Source organism: Platalea leucorodia, assembly GCF_965183815.1.
Source record: "Platalea leucorodia genome assembly, chromosome: 11".
NCBI lineage: Eukaryota > Metazoa > Chordata > Aves > Pelecaniformes > Threskiornithidae > Platalea > Platalea leucorodia.
Window position 1 is genome coordinate 14,424,574 of NC_138833.1, and position 16,705 is coordinate 14,441,278.

The window sequence follows — 16,705 nt, forward strand, 5'->3', positions numbered from 1 at the left end:
GTAGCACGTTGCAAACGAGCCGCCCTCCGCAGCAGAAGGCATGGCATCTCGGTGGTGCTGTCCTTTCTGACCACACTGGGATGAAAATTACCATACAATGGTGAAATATTATTACATATGTAACATAATGTCTTAATTTCTTTCCGTTAACTCCTTTCTCCCAGACAGATGAATGGTTAAACACGAAGGTGGTGATCGCTGAGGGGGGTCACCTCCTCTGCTCCGCAGGAACAGTTGTGCTGTGCTCTCCAAGAAAGTTTACTAAATGCAAAGCGTCTGATTCAGCCCTGCTCACAGGACTGAGCCCAGCAAGTCCGTTGGGGGAAAGGACGGAGCACGAGCAGCTGCCTGCAACAAGGTCTTATCATCCAGGCAGCAGGACCAGGCAGGGAAGAGGTTACGGGGCAAGGCTGTCCTGGCAGGGAAATGTGCTGACTCAGCACCAACTAGCTGCCAATGAGACCACAGCGACACGAAGGCGAGGAGCAGCAGAAACCTTTGGAGAGGGTGCTTGGCTTGTCGGTGTTTGGGTCAGTATTTCTACAAGGCTGAGTTGGACGGGAAAAATGAGACCTTAACATTGCTCTTCCCTAGTGAGCCTGCAATGGGCAGGCATCATGTTCCTCACAGCTTTCCTCGTGTTCACTGATGATAAAGACACAAACATCTCGTCACCTAAGAGGGGATGTAAGTCCCTGTCACCTAAGAGGGGATGTAAGCCCCCATATTAGTTCTTGAGAGGTGTGAAGAAGCTTGCTCTGGCACCCTTCACAAATTCTAATGTTTATCCTCAGTTTTACACATTATATTGGATCATTAAGCTTAAAAGGATCTTTTAAATTGGTTAATATTACATTTTCATTTTCCTCTAGATTATTTTTAAAGGAAATTTCAAAAGAAAGGGAAATGCTACAAGGCACAAAAAGCAAAATATCATCAGTGTCAAAAGCCTTACTGAAGTCAATATATTTGACATCTACTGTTTTTCTTCTATCCACGTGGCCTGTGACTCTTTAAAATGAAATTAGAGTACTTTGACATGATTTGTTCTTGACAAATCTGTATTGGCTGTTGCTCATCTTCTTATTTTCCAGGTATGGGATTATTTGGTCCAGCATTTTTCTGGATTTTGAGGGTAAGCTGACTGTTGTACAATTCTCCTGCTCTTTGTCCTCTCACCTCTCCCACCTTTTAAAGATAAGCAATACATCAGTCTTCTGGTATCACCCCAGCCCATCCATGAATTCAGAGATACCATTAATAGTTCCGAGATTAGTAAAGCCAGTTCTTCAAGTCCTGTAGGATTAAGTCAACCCCAGCCAATTTAAAAACCTCTAACTTACCGAAGGATTCTTTAACCTGGTTTTCCCCTAATCTATGCTGAAATATTTCTTTTTGTTAGTATTAGTTGTGGTAAACACTTAGTCAATGTTTACTTTTTATTGAAGACCAGTGAAAAAAGGCATTAATTCTTCTTATTCTCATTGATCAGGAGCTTTTCCTCTCTACAAAGTAATGGACAAATCCTTCATTTGCTCTTCCTCCCGTTATTAATGGCCTTAAGAATTATTTCTTGCTATCCCTGATGTCTCTTGCTAGCTGCATTTGGTTTTCTACCTTTTCCATTTTGATTTTTCCCTTATGTATTTGAGCTATTCTTTTATGATCATCTTCAGTACTCTTACAAATTATAGTTCTTTCCTCTGATGTCGATAAAGAATTTATGACTTAGTAAATCAATTGCATTTCCTATACTCTCTCTGCACGGGGATAATTCGCATTTCTGCCTTTTCTCTCCAAGGAAAATCTGTCAGTTCTCTGAGTTTACTGAAATCAGGCATTTTGAAGGCCAGTCTCCTTTTCCAAGGACGATAAACGCCATCGTCTCATTGGCAGTGCCACCAAGCTGTCTTCTACCTTTGTATTTCCAGCTCCTGAAAGGAAAAGATGTCCAAGAGCCTCCCCTCTATTTCTTTTGCTCATCTTCTGTATCAAAAAATTGTCTAAAAGTCTTGGAGGAGGCTCTTAAAAGAGTTGGTGGATCCTTTAACAGCCTCAACCTCCTGTCACCATCGCTTTGGTCTTTGGATGATTCCTCTGTCACTGATGAAAGGCATCAGCCATCTGATCTTCCTGACTCCGTAGCAGGCTCAGAGTCTGCTGCATTTGATGGGTGAGCAGCCCATTCTCCTTGTTACTTCATTATTAATAACCCTTTTCTCCCTAGTTTTTCAGCCCTTCTCCAGGTTGCTGTGGGTCATCTATACTGTAGTGTCCTTGATTAATTTTATTTTCTTCTGATGTTGGCATGTCCGAATCTAAAGTTTTCTGCGGGTTTTTTTGGTGGTTGTTTATTTGTTTTGGTGATTTTTTTTTTTTTTTTTTTTTTTTGGTAGTATCAGCTTCATTTATAGAAAACAGCTCTTGAAACAGTCTTGGCCATGGGAGTCAGAGCTCTCTTGGCAATATCGCCCAAACAGCCATGTGGTTTTATGGCCATGCTGTGGGGCTTACGAAGCTACCGAGATAGGCAGAAGTGGACATGCAGCACTTTGCATTGCTTTGCAGCTGTGGCTGCTAGAATAGCTGTGGTACAAGATAAGAGTTTCCAGACTGTGCTATCTGCCTAACTGGCTAAGACTTGTATGAAGTGTTCATGTTGCCAGAATTCAGTCTGAATTTGCAGTTCCCTGGCTATTCATCATTTTTTCCAAGGGTCATGAAGAAGATATCATTGAGCTGGCAGTGCTGATCCTAGGATGCACCAGGGATTTCACTATACCAGAAACTCAGCTGTAAGTCTGCTTTACACATCTGGAGCAATGGAAATAGCCTTAATTGAGGCTATAAACTAGCTCATGATGACATTTTCTGCCAGTTCTGTGTATCACAGAGGATACGCATGCACTGAAAAGTAAATTATTTCTCAGCTGGAACATAAAATCAATCTATTTAAATAAGTTGTTTAAGAGCAAAAGGTTCATTGAAAACTGCCTTCTACTTTCACGAGTAGAAACTCAATGGTGTGTATAGATATATCCTCCACAAAGTTTCTTCCCATAGGTTTTGTCTGAGGAGGTTCTGTATCAAAGTTGAGAGTGGCCAGTTCCCCTCGCCGCATCATTTTCTAGAGGCTTATGTCAGCAGCAGGTTTCAGTCAGGCTAAAGATCAAAGGCTTTGATCTCCATTCATCTTGACTTAACTAAAAGGAAGCCACATCTGGAGAATTTATCTAATTCTGCAAGCTATAAATATGTATGGGTTTGGTACTATGTAATTAATCAAAAGCCTGAAACAGAATACATGTGCTAACCTGCAAAGATGTTGCATTGGAAACTATAGGAACTGATGAAATATCTTCTGATGCATACTTCTGTGTGTAACTAAACCACCCAGCGTTTTAGCACTTTATCTTTCTTTAAAGTGAACTCAGTACCGAGGACGCAAGCCTTCAAGAGTCCTTTAGAAGTCAGTTATTTCTAAGCAAATACAAGTTTCCTACAGGGGAACGTCCCAGAGCCTTTCCTTGCAGAATTTTGAATCAGTCCACTCTGAAGACAGGGGCCTCAGTATAAAACCTGGATTTAAGTCTGGTTTTGAGTCCTGAATTTTTCATTCTCAAAATCTGGATCAGCTTACAAGTCTGGATCCCATCTCTGATTTTTCCCTTTTGCTCCAAATCAGCCATAAACAGCACCAAGTTTAATCTAATCAGGCAGCACTTTTAAAATATGTAACCAGGCTCCAGTGGTGACTACCTGCTTTAGTCTCCTAAATACAACTGATTTGTGCACAGAAACGCCGAGACAATCCGAACTCCTGATTAGCTGAATACGCCACTCGTGTGGTTATTTTTAAGCTTGTGTACTTTTGCTGCGGGTTTTTCAAGAGTATGTAGTTGCTTTATTTGACGGCTGTGCCTAAAAGCTAGTGGCGTATCGACAGCTGTTGAAATGGCTGAAGCATGCGTTCGCGGATTAATGGCCAAAGTCTATGCTGGGAAACGGATGGGCTGGTAGATACGTCGTCTGGTTGGGAACCAGTCCCAAAAATTCTGAAGACAGACTGGAAAAATGAGTAATGAGGATCACCCGAAAGATACTCCCAAAACAAGCAAACAAGCAAACAAACAAACAAGTAAACAAACAAGCATCGTGCTCTACACCCGCCTGTGCTGCTGGCTGTTGCTTCTGCCTTGTGCGAGGCACCATTGCTAACGCATCTCCGCGTGGCCTTCACCTGCCAGACCCAAGACCCAACTGCAAAAAAATAAAGCTCAGATAAAGACTTTTCTTTGCAGTCGTCACTGTCAATGGATTCATTTCTCTCTTTTAAAACTCCTTTTCCACAAGTAGAGGGGGAAATAACTGTAATGAAAGGCAAATATTGAGGAGCAGACCAGGACAGCTCTCAGTTTCCAAGCAACACAGACACTCTGATCATGACTATTATGATTTCACCTTTTAAAGAATCTCCTGTCTATGGCTAATTTTACATAATGGGCTTTATTAATATTAACTAAATCTCACAACTCATGTGTGATGTAGCTAAGACATACAGTTTTGAGGCAAAAAACAGAAAAGTTACACGGTTGTGAAAGGCATGAAGATTGTAATGAAGTCAGAAGAAGTACTCCTCCCTCCTGACTCCCTCGTCTTTGGGTACAAACCTAAACCTGCCTCCTCCCCAGCAGCTAGGATGGCTGCTGCTGCTCATGTTTTCCCAAGGAACGTTTAAGGCTCCATAGCTTCTCATAGCGTCCATCAGTCGGCACCGATAACCACCCGAAGCTGAGCAGTGTCTCCAAACCAGAAGAAATGGAGGAAACAGTATCGTGCCATAAATCCAGCACAAAGAATCACGTCTGGTGGACAGTCCCATCATACTTTTAAGCTTCTCCATGTTTTCTAGAGCAATTCCAGAGCAAGACAGAGTAGACCAATCTACAAAGCAAATCACTTTTCCTCCTCTCTTCAGAGGATGCTTGAGAAAACTTTGTTTCACTATTTTTGTCCCTGCCAAATACTTGCTACAGGCTGCGAACAGATCCCTTTCCTTTGGTGTATCTCCTGCCACACCCAGAAGTAGAGGGTGTTTCTCAAGAGGGAAAAAAAAAAAAAAGTAAAGGAGTTAGAGTCATGCTTACTCATTAGAAGACCAGCCTCTTGGGAAAATCTCTCCTTACTTTGCCGTATTTAAAGCAGGATACTTGCAGATCTCTAATTGATATTCTGTTGACTCAGTATTTTTCTTGTCTGTTCACACCCATCACTGGGTAATGGAAATTTGATTACTGATGGTTTGCACTACAAGAAAAGAAATTTAATGCTTTTAAATGGTATGCTTACATGGAGTCTGTCCATACCACTTTTTTCATTATCTGGCTTAGAGTAATTAATTATCATTAAGCCTTGTGTGCTGAGTTTGGGCAGCCACTTTGAGCAGAAGAGAATTCTGGACAGTGAAAGGCGCATTTCAAACCTGGTCTCTAGGGTTTATTTCACCAGATTTTTGCATGCTTGACTGACCAAGTCTGCAGTATGAAAACCCAGGGGCAACACAGAAAGTTTAGCTTTACACTGGTTTTGGAAAAAATTAAATAAATCTAATACTCTAAAATTTATCCCCAGGGTTGCAAAGAAGAGAGTACTTTATTTGTATTGCATGTTTAATAATTAGTAATGAACAGCAACTGTAGAATCATTCCAGCAGTAGCCGTTAAATACCCTGTACAAGGGAAAGTAAACATGGTGAAAAGACTGCAACAATATAGGTACCTCCCTAAATATACTTCCTTTACAGGACAGAGTCACCAGACCGAAGACAAAAAAAACCACAAGGCGGCCAAAAATAAAGAAAACCGGTCAATGTGCGTGGGTGCATTGGTGAATAGGGTCACACAACCAGCCGTTCTCCAGCCTAGGTGTGTAAATCCCCACTGTAAAACCCAGAGGGTAAAGGAAAACCATCCTTTCACTGAATATAACCTGAAAGCCAGCTTTTAGAGATAACTCTATTGGTATCTTATCAATGTGGGACAGCTCTGACATAAAGCATCATCACAGCTGCGCTTTGCTTCCCTGGTCCCTGCACGAGGAAGAAAAAGTTGACTTGGTGTTCAGTCCATGCCCGTAGGAGATGCAGGCAGAGCTGTATGGAAGAGCTCTCTGTCTCCCATCCACGGTTTTATTCAAGGTCATTCTGCCGTTTCATGGGAGATCCAACACTGCTGATAAAGTGCCTTCATAATATTCACAAAAAGCCCTGTCTGGGACTAATCCCCAGGGAGAAGAAGGTGGCAGCTTGCCCTTCATCATGCAGAGGCAAGAAGTTGGTCACAAAACCGCCTGAGAATCGTGGAGCCACGGTCACCTGCCTTCTTCGTGCAAGGAGTCTGTGTTAGACAGGGCAAGCTCTGAGGCTGCGGGATGGCCCTGGCTCCTGATGGATGCAGAGAGGTCAGTGTCCCGGCTCCCGCATCCCGGGAAGATCTCCCACCCGAGGTGCCTGCGCTGTCTGACGAACTCACTGATGGGACTTCAGCTCACGCTGGGGCACCTCCTGGTCAGCTCTCGCAGAGCTCACAAGCAGCGTGCGAGGAGGCGTGCGGTGCACCCGCTCCCTGCTGACGGTTGCTAAGTCTTGTACAATGATCATCAGCTGGAAACGGCCGAAGGAGGCATCGGCTCTTGGGACGTTCTCCTGGCTTCACACAATTACTTCTTGTATCTGCTCTGGTCCCTGTGCCTATTACCAGCAATGCCTGGCCAGTGCGAAACACCAGGCAAAGGGATTTTGGTAGAATTTAGCAGCTCTGAACTGGGGTCAGTATTTTATTTGTGTATGCTCATGCACAGGAAGAAACACAAGAACTGCACATCACATCATGGTTCATTCCTCGAGCAGCTCCACAGTCCATGAGCACCGAGACGCTGCTCCCAGCAAGCGGAAAATCCTCGCAGTGGTGACACTCTAAGTGGCTTTTTTATTTAGTATTTAAAGACCACTTTTCCTTTTATGCAGGTTAGTACCCTCGAAACCCCTCCAATCAATACCGGAGGTCTTACAACCTGCATAAAACCAAGGAGCTGCTGTGAACGGGTCTCTGCAGACACCAGCCACAGTTTCTGTGCATGGGCTCTGGCGTTACAGCTCGGGAATGAGACTCGGCATTCCAGCTGCTATAAGACTGCTGGATCCTCAAAACCACCCTCACTTGAGCTCCGCACTTGAGGGTACTTCAGTTTATAGTTTAACCCTTGAGGAATAATGCCTGAACCAGCGTGCGAAGCACAGGGCTCTCGGACGAATGGCTGAAAGGATCACAAGGCATTTACTCACCCACAGGCTGAGCGTACACACAGATTTAAGTGGCGTATTAAATATCTCCAGGCAATTCCAAGCCCTTCAGAACCCACACCATCACTCGCCTTCTGCTTTAATTTTGTCGTATGCCTTCTGGGCTCCCTGGTCACAGGCTGCTTTACGATTCCTGCCCGCAACATGTTTGTACTGCTCCTCCCATCGCCAGATACGTCCCCTCTTCGCAGCACTTAAATACACATTTGCCTTTACTCCTTTCTGCTGGGGGTTTTCCACTGCCGTCAGTCACTTGCAGAGACCAGATTTCCCCTGCCTTTCACCCGGGTCAGCAGCCTCGCCTCCTTCCAGCAGGTTATTACAATAAATGACACTGGGTTGCTCCTCTCACAACTCTTTAAACTCAGGCCTGAAGCAGGCAACATAAATTTTGAAGCAAACCTCTGAGTCTTTATATGGCGAGGCATTAAATAACAAAACAGCTTCACAAATTCAGGCATAATTCGTAACTTTGATACAGTTGAACTGTCCTAAACCTTCACTTTATATTTCCACACCTTGATGCCATAGGAGGCTGATGACTCTCCAAGGGCTTTGCTGCACAAGAAAGTTGTATTGCTGCAGAACTTCACGTGAATCCATAAACCAATACAGTTTGACTGGAGCAAGGACTGTGCAGGGACTGATTTCCATATAAAGTAGCTTATTATGGGTTAGTCAAATGTGTTCCCAACCGAACCAGGAAAAATTGATATTACTTGTATTGATTTAAATTTAGAGATTAGCTGTAGTGAGATGGCTTTCTCCTGTAGATGGTCTCTGCGATGTGTCGGTGAGGACAGCACAGCAAGACGTCAGCACGGCGAGCTCTGTCTCTGGCTGCAGAGTAAATTCTCTGCCGTCCCTGCAGCGCCTCATCTTGTGCTCAAAACGCTGGTCCTCCCCCTGGTATATGGCTGCACCGTTGGGCGAAGGTGCTCACGCTGCACCCTAACATCTGTCTTTACAAAACCGCCATGGTTTTACCTTCGCCTTATACACCTCACCTTGACTTCTGATGGGACGTAGCATTGGTAGGAAAAAAGGTTTTACAGGACGGTGTTCAGCTGTTACGTGGATGGAGCAGATAAGTAGCTACTCTTTCTCTAATTTAAATGATTTTTTCATTAATTAACGTCTATCAATCAGATTCAGAATCCTTCAGATTGATAGATAAAAGTCATTTTAAAAGCTCAAGGTACCGTAAAAAGCAGGAGGTCTATGCTTTTATAAAATCACACAGCATACAAATGACTTTGCTTCAGTAAAAACCTCTGAGTTATGATTTTGTATTAGATCTTTTGCTACAAAAAAAACACCTAGGATCGAGGTAGTGGCTAACACAAAGAACGGTGGGTGAGGAAATCCCAATTTGAATGCGTTTTCCTGGTTATTTTACTTGTTGAGTAACAGGGCGAGAAGAACCCGCTCCCTTCCCTGCGCTTGTTTTGAGTCTCTGCACTGTGATTAGCAGTACTTCACGGCACTTCTGTGAAGCGTTCTGCAAAGTTTTCAGACAGAGTAAGTCACAGAATTATATGCATTACCATAATTATGCATGTGTATGCCGATGCATTTTTATTAATTGAGTAGCCAACCAGGAAAATTTCAGTCCTAATAGTAAGTCTTAATAGGTTTAGGCAATGCATTAGCTAAGAATGACTCAAAAATACGTCTCAGAAAGGTGCTGTCCCCTGGTGCTGACAGCTGCGGAGAAGACATTTGCCCAAAGTAGAGGAATTGGGAGGACGGATCCATCAAGGCGAGACACGAGGAAGCCCTCTCCCCCAGGACCAGACTGCGAACAAATGGAAATAATTATTCTGGAGAGTAAGTAACTGAAATTCCTGTTACAAGGACTGTTTTAGCCATAAGCTAGTGAAGAGATGAAAAACTGCCATCAGAATGAAAAGTGCTAGAAGCAGCAGAAACACATGCAACTGAAAGGTTAGCAATTGGGTAGGAAAGAGGAGAAAAAAAACCTGCAGAATCTTCACTCTCAGCAAAAATTTAAGGAAAAACCCAACAGACTCTGTTTAAAGAAATCGTTTACAGCGATTTTCTTTACTCCCAAGTTATAGCATGCATGTTCTCATTCCAGCTGAATAAGGGAGCCTTTTTGCTGATGCAGAACACATCTTACTAGTTCATTTTCAGTACAATGCACAGAGAATTAGGTGCACAATTCCTGGTAACAAGAATGGAGATTGCGCACGTCTCCTTCCTTCCCGCACATCATGGAATAAATAACCAGGAGCGTAGGGCAGAGAACGCCAGACACATAACTCTTGCTTCGGTTATCAGGAGTCGGAGGGCTACGGTTAAAATCTATCCTAAAACAGAGGAAATATTTCTCTGCTACAGCAATTCCTCCTATCTACCATTTACAAGACCGATGACCAGCCTCAATATGCAGCAGTTGAATACAAATCAGGCTGTTAGCTCTGCACTGTGCAAAAACCATCAAAAATAAATGCCTGAATTTTACCTTCTTGGGAAATAATGTAAACATCAGCACAATCACGTGTCTTGCTTCCAGTATAATCTCAATCAGGGTGCAATTCAACTCTGACGGGCTTTTGTAAGTATGTGACTGACCTTTTTAAGCATGTGACATGGGCTTCAGCGAGGCTTCACCGGCTTCAATATCTGCCTGATCCGCCAAGGTGGTGAGTTCTTTCCGCACTCATTGAGCTCGTCAGGATTTAGAGCATGCAGACTCTCTGAGCTGGGCCCTAAGCACTCAATTCAGCATCCATGAAACAAGCATGACATTGATCCTTGACTTTGACGGACAGATGGGTCTAAGCCAGAGGCAGCTACATTCAGTCACTTAGGGAGAGAAATGTGGTTTTTCCTGCAACGGAAAGGCAGAAAATATCTTATTGAGAAGATGTTTTATGACAAAACTTTCAATCGACTTGTAGGATTATGTCTGTTGTTTTATAGCTTCTTCTAATTGGATTTTTTTTCTTTAATCAAGAAAAAAGGGGTACATCTCTCCACCTGAACTGAGCATGCTGGACCCTTCCCTGGCATCGGGGCCAGCTAACACAGGATGGCTATCAATCATCCTTATTATTAAAGCCTTCCCCTCTTTGAGGCAGAGTGGCATGTCCACACCACATACTGCAAATGGCCCAAACTAACTCTTAAGCTCCACCTAGGACAGGAATGGTCTGGGAGAGTGCTGCCCCCAGCCAAAACCATGCCAGGGCCCAGCTAACAGTGGGAAGCACAGACGATGGCACTGTTCCCTATTCTGGCCCAGCTGCAGCCAAACTGCACGGGATGAGCCCCTGGAAGAGCTAGCACCTTCCCAGCAGCGTCCTCCCACCACAGCCCCACATCGCCTTGGACAGACAGCTTCTCGGATGTACAGACTAGCACATTTTCAACCGTTAATTTAATCGTTGAGCCCTATATTAAGATTTCCATCTGCAGGGCCGGTTTCGTGCCAGCTGCGGTAGGCAAGTTTATCGTACAGCCGCCTTTCAGCTGCAGCCCGTGGACTCATTTTACAGAGGTCTCCAAGTAATGATTGTGAGGTTTCTAACTGGCAGGCTGAGCTCTGGAGTTCCCCCTTTTTTTAGGAGATAGCTAAAACATGACACCCTTTTACTACATAACTGAAACAAACACAACCTCTTTCATTTTAATTCAAGCTGATGGTGCTGAGTTAGGTGCAACTGGATTCTGTAATCATTAATGTCTCTTATGAAGAGAAGGTTACTGTATGTAAGTCCTATAACTCTGGTTTCCAGAATTGGTTGACAAGAGAGAGAATCTTCCAGTAATTCAACTGGACCAAATTAATTCCTGGATTATACCCTATCATAATGAGAGGAGACTGCTCTTGGTGTAAAGGATACACAGCATCATTTCATTCTTTCTCTGTAAAAACAAAACACGCTCACCAAGGAACAGAAAGATAAAATTCAGCAGTGTCTGTATTGCTAAAATGTGCTATATTCCAGGCTCTCATCAAAAGCTGCTTCTGTGGCATGTCCACGTGTTCATGCAATCAGGGCACTCTGAGACTGTGCCAGCTACAAATTGTGTTTCGCTTGCAGCTCTGATGAGGAATCGTTTTCATAGCGAAGCAAAGAGTGGCCCTGCCTGGAGTTCCTGCCTGAGCCTCTTCGTGCATCTATAAATAGCAAATCATCGGCTCACCTCCTCTGAGCTCATCGCACACTCCCTCACTTCACCGCCTGCCTCTTTGCTGAAGCTGTCACCGTGACTCAGATCTCCCCTATCAGATTCCCTGTGCAGGGAGATTCCCCATACGTTATATGGCATCGCGAAGCTATTAAGCTACTTAGGTTTATATCACCTAAGCTGCTTAGGTTTCTATCACCAGAAGTGATATGCTGTTGAAGAACCTGACATTTGAAGCAATGTAATTACAATTTGAGGTCTCAGAGCTCCGAACCATTTAAGCTAACAGGGAGGGTCTGCATCGTTTTGACGACAACATTGAGTGAAAATAAAGTGTCAAAATCCCAGACAAATGTCATACACGAAAACAATGACAAACATAAAGCTACGACCATGTAGGACTGCAACATTTCACTGATCCTCTTGCAAAACTCCCTACAGTCTAAGCTAGCAGGCATCAATCCCTTCCCGTTACATCCAGCCCCCTGCTCAACAAAAATATTATTATTTACACTGTAAAACAAAATGCTCCCTTATTCTTTGCTTAAGAAACACACTGATGAAGAAAGATGTTTCTCATTGTAATAGACTGTTAATTTTCAGACTTTATTATAGTTGCTGAAATGACTGCAGCTTCAACACCAATCTAGTCTAGCTTTCGAACTCCTATAACAGTATTACTCACGTATTCATCAAAGCACTGGATTGTTTGCACTAGAAATCTCCAGATAACCTGCTTACTCAGTGACGCTAGAGATATCTGTCAGGCCCTAATATTTCATTTCCTGAATAAATGTTTCATAGACTCCAAACTCTGAATGTGAAAAAAGTAAAATATTCTTTTGATCATTCGTTTGAAATATTTTCCTCATCCTTTAAAAATGAATGTAAACCAGCATGCAGTCAGCAGTAAGACAATTAAGTTGGATAAACTGATACACAGAGATTTAATGACATTTTGTATTCTTTACAGTGATGTAAAACCAGAGAGTCTCGCTCTTCTCCTGCATACACCTGACCTCTATTTTGCCAGGTTTAGGGATGAAACATCCCTGAAGATGCTGCCCAAACCGTCCATTCACGCTGAGCGTTCATAGCTAGCCTCGATGCCAGAGCCAGCTGGCCTGCACCACGCGCTCCGTGTCTGCCCAGTCCCACCCTTCAGACCCAGGGCAGATCTGCAGATCTGTACCCAGACGTGCCCAGCGCTTCACCAGCTGATACTGCCGGGAGTCCTGCCCTGCCCGTACCGAATTCAGAAACAAGAAGTCTCCTGATTGACACAGGGGATCTGTTTCTCATAAAATAAAAATACTAGAAAATTCTGTATTTGTTAATTTAACCCGTACAGGAATGCTGTGACATTAATAGCTACAAAACAGCACGGAAGGCATAATTACAAGAGTTGTGAGCCCATCCTTCCTTGAGTGGCTGTGCATCAGCAGAGCTAGAGAACTAGCGTGAGAGCTAGGCTGCTTTTTGTGTTGATCCTCCCTAACCCTTACCTGCTTGGTAAGCAAATACGCTTTGTGGGAAGGAACAAAAACAGGGAGCAATTTAACTTGTAGTACTTTAGAATACTTTGAGGAATCCTTTTGGAAATACAGGACTGCAGAAAAATAGAGGTGGAGATCACCTGGTCTATGAAATCCGTATTGTGCAACCTGGTTTTGGAGCTGAAATGCACAGACTGAGAACAATTTGGCTTCTTACTTCAGGTGTTCTTAACTCTGTAATTATATTTTTTAATGAAATGTATAAATTGCCAAACTTATCTATTTATTTATTACAGTGTTCGGTAGTTGATTAGCAATATTGAGACCGCTAGCTTTCTTGGCAGTAATTATAATGTTGTTATTTTCTTTCCTTCTGTGCCTGATTGTGTTCCCTGTCATCACCTCCCTTACAGGTGGGCTGAAAGACCGTTGGAAAAAAGACAACGCACTGGTTTTGTCTGTGTAAAGCCCGTAGCATGTAGGCTCCTGGCCATGACCAGGAGTCTGAGACACTGTCATAATTCAAATACTAATATGCCAAAAGAATCCAATGTCATACATTGGGAACTTATTTCCACTCTGCTTTAAAACACCAATAAATAAGAATTTTACTTGCGGTGTTGCTTATTTTGTTATATATTTTTATCAAGGGAGCCAGTTGCAACAAGTAGAACCCTGAGCTGGTTAAAGCTTATTTCACGTTAACTTAAAATAATGCACTCTCTCTCTAGACTCATACATCTTTACAAAGAAAATGGCAAGCAATCCAGAACATTCAAAGCATAACGACATTCAGATGTGTCTAGACATAAATAGCAACTTCTAAACCAAGAATTTGCCTCTGGAGTCTTTTCAGTAGGCCCTCAAATAGAAAATATTTAAAGGGAGACCATGATAGTATAATTTCTCTTTGTTTGAGGCAAGGATGGAGTGAATGTGTCATAAGGCGCTAAGAAAGAACAAGAGAAATCTCAGTGAGCCAAAATGAAAGGACTTCATTATAGACAAAATCCTGACTCCATTTAAATCAATCACAAATCAGTTGACTTCAGTAGCCAAGGATTTCATGACACAGCTTCAACCAAAAACAATTTTTAGCACCATATTGTACAATTTGAGCCCTTGATTTTCTCTTTTTCTGTAAATTACTAAGGATCTTCATAGAGAAGAGCTGCAGGATCTGGCCATATGCCTATTGCAGAGCCCCCACTCAAAGCCGTGGCTGGAGCAGGGCGCACCAGGGGCTTCCAACAACCCCTTGAGCAATACCCCAAGCTTCCAGAACGAAAAAACTCTTTCTAAATGTGAGTATACTTGGGATTTCTTTGTGTATTAGTAAATCATTGGAATTTCACTGCTAACAAGTTAATGTTTTAACAAATTTACATTAAAGAGTGCCCTCAAGAATAGCTGGCACACAACCCGCGATAGGGAGGCGCTAACACTACCTGTGAACAGCACCCAGTTGTACCACCACTGACCTCTCCCAAGCAGGAGACGTGAGAGACTGAAACGCTCTCCTCACATCCCAGTTTCCAAGGAAGGACACCAGCAACAACTGGAACAAGGAGAGCTCTGTCTTTGCCTCGTGGGTTATCACACTGTAACCACACGCACCCCCTTATCTACAAACACGGCAAGCCTGAAGCAGATGAATCGCAATGCAATTACTTGTAATTTCTCCCGGTTTATTTCTTTATACAGAAGAGCAAGCACACAAACAAAACCGGGAACAACAAATTGAGTTCTCCAGTCTACTCCTTTTCCCACTTAATAAAGGGTATGCTTTGCTACCACTTAATTCAACGGAAAAATTCCTTTAGGTCTCCATGGGAACAGCATTGGGTCTATAATACTTAACCATAAGTACCAAATTCTATAAGCTTTGGCTGAAACTTTTTAGTGTCCTTTTAAAGATCTCTGCGGATAAAGAACTTCAGGCTCTGGAGTCAATAAAGTCAATGAAGCAGCTTTCACAGGCATCATAAGTTCACTTTCAAACTTTTCTACAAAATAGTTACTGGAATTGGGGGGAAGCGAGCACAAAGAAAACACTGTAATAACTAACACAATGACCCTTTCAACAAGGAAAGCGAGCAGCCTTTTTAATGAAATTGGACTTAACGTACGTTTGGACCAGACAGTGAAAGGAAATCTCTCACCAGCACATCACAAGGCCAATAATGTGTAAACAGATAATAGCAAGAGCTGTGTGGTTCATAATTAATTCAAAAGAGATGGCATTTCTGCCTTCTTCCCGGTTTTGGTCAGTCATTGAAGACAATTTGCCTCTCAGTCTGCGTGAAGTACCGTATTTCAGAACTAACCCCTTCTATTCCCATCAAGATAGCAATAACATGAAATAATGAAAATAACAGCATTTATATTTACTGGACATTGTACTCGTGTGGCAGAATTCTGGACAAAACCCTGAACCCATAATCTTCTCTTCACACCCAAATAAACTTCAAAATGAACAGAAATATAAATAACAAATGAATGGTGATGATAATGAATAGTGCTATTAATAATCTGACACTGAGACCGAGCAGTTCAAAGTTCAACTCAGCTTTGAAAAGAACGTGGACGTGTTCACTGATTTGGAAGCAAAGGTTTATCTAGGATAAAAACGAGTATGGGTCTCAGATGTTTGGGATGACCTTACTTTGACCAACTATTTGCCGGACGAATACGTCTGAAGGTTCCCTTTGTGCCCGAGCTGCAGGGGTGCGGAGGTGTTGCCGTGCCAGGTAGAGCCTCTGCTCGGGCTGCAGTATCCTTTCCAGCTTGGCGGCTCCCCAGCTCAGCCGATGGTATGTGTACCAAATTGGCAGCTGTCAAAATTCTTCAGCTTAGAAATGAATCAGACACGGCAGTTAATGACCCAAATTGAAAAACAAGGAAAGAAACACAAGATCTTTTCAGTTATATGGGTTGACGACGGATTACCCTGTGCTACAGGTGGAGGCTTGGGCAAGCAAAGTCTACCCACCTTCAATGCTAACGGCCTCTACAGCGAGGCCTCTAATAAATCAGTCAGCGCCATCATACCATAATGCTGCCTTTATCCTGTAGTTTGACCCGGCCCTGGCACATGTTTAAGGGCAAAAATAATTTATTTTATGACATCACAGAATTCCTGATTAAAATGTTCACATACTGGGATTTTAAAACGCACTTTCTTTTACTAACATTTTCACTAGCTCAGAAAATCCCACGCTACGTGCTTTGACAACATCATAAAGAAAAAGGCTTCATTTTGGATGCTGAACCACATACCCTGTTTAAGAGTAGCGTGTTTACTTTCTGGCAGGATGCAGCTTTCACACAGACCAGCTCAGAAATGCGACTCTGACACAAGCATTAAGAATGGATTCACGCAGGCACGGAGGCTGGAACATTACCATTAGTGGGACAGTACCAAATACAGAAGATACCTTGTCTTAAAAATCTTTATTTTCAGTGCAGAAACATGGGAGAATGACAAGAAACCTTTAGGGAATATTGCAATTTCCATGGCTTGTGATGCTAATTACAGTCATTATCAGAAAGTTCTGCATATTTTTTGTTCTCTGCTGATGGTAGCTGCGGTATGAGACAAACTCAAGGTGCAATAACAATGCGAAGCAAAAAAAAAACCCCAAGCCTAAACCCCATTTATTTTCAATACTACTACCTAATTATTTAA

At 42.8% G+C, this 16,705-nt stretch overlaps 1 protein-coding gene across 7 annotated transcripts in view; it reads right to left on the reverse strand.

The window, feature by feature from the left end:
- JADE2 (jade family PHD finger 2) overlaps positions 1-16,705 on the reverse strand; it is a 146,376-nt gene that overhangs the window by 114,130 nt on the left and 15,541 nt on the right. For 2 of the 7 annotated variants that reach the window (XM_082324312.1, XM_082324310.1), the window contains exons 2-3: positions 9,959-10,217; positions 5,148-9,158 (exon numbers count right to left, since the gene is read on the reverse strand). The exons of 1 other annotated variant lie outside the window; for it this stretch is intronic. Coding sequence is in view for 2 of the 6 variants with exons in the window: in XM_082324308.1 (XP_082180434.1) it covers positions 9,959-9,970 (12 nt within the window). In the remaining 4 variants the exon portion in view is untranslated. 4 more of the 7 variants (XM_082324307.1, XM_082324311.1, XM_082324308.1 and 1 more) reach the window with 3 other exon arrangements.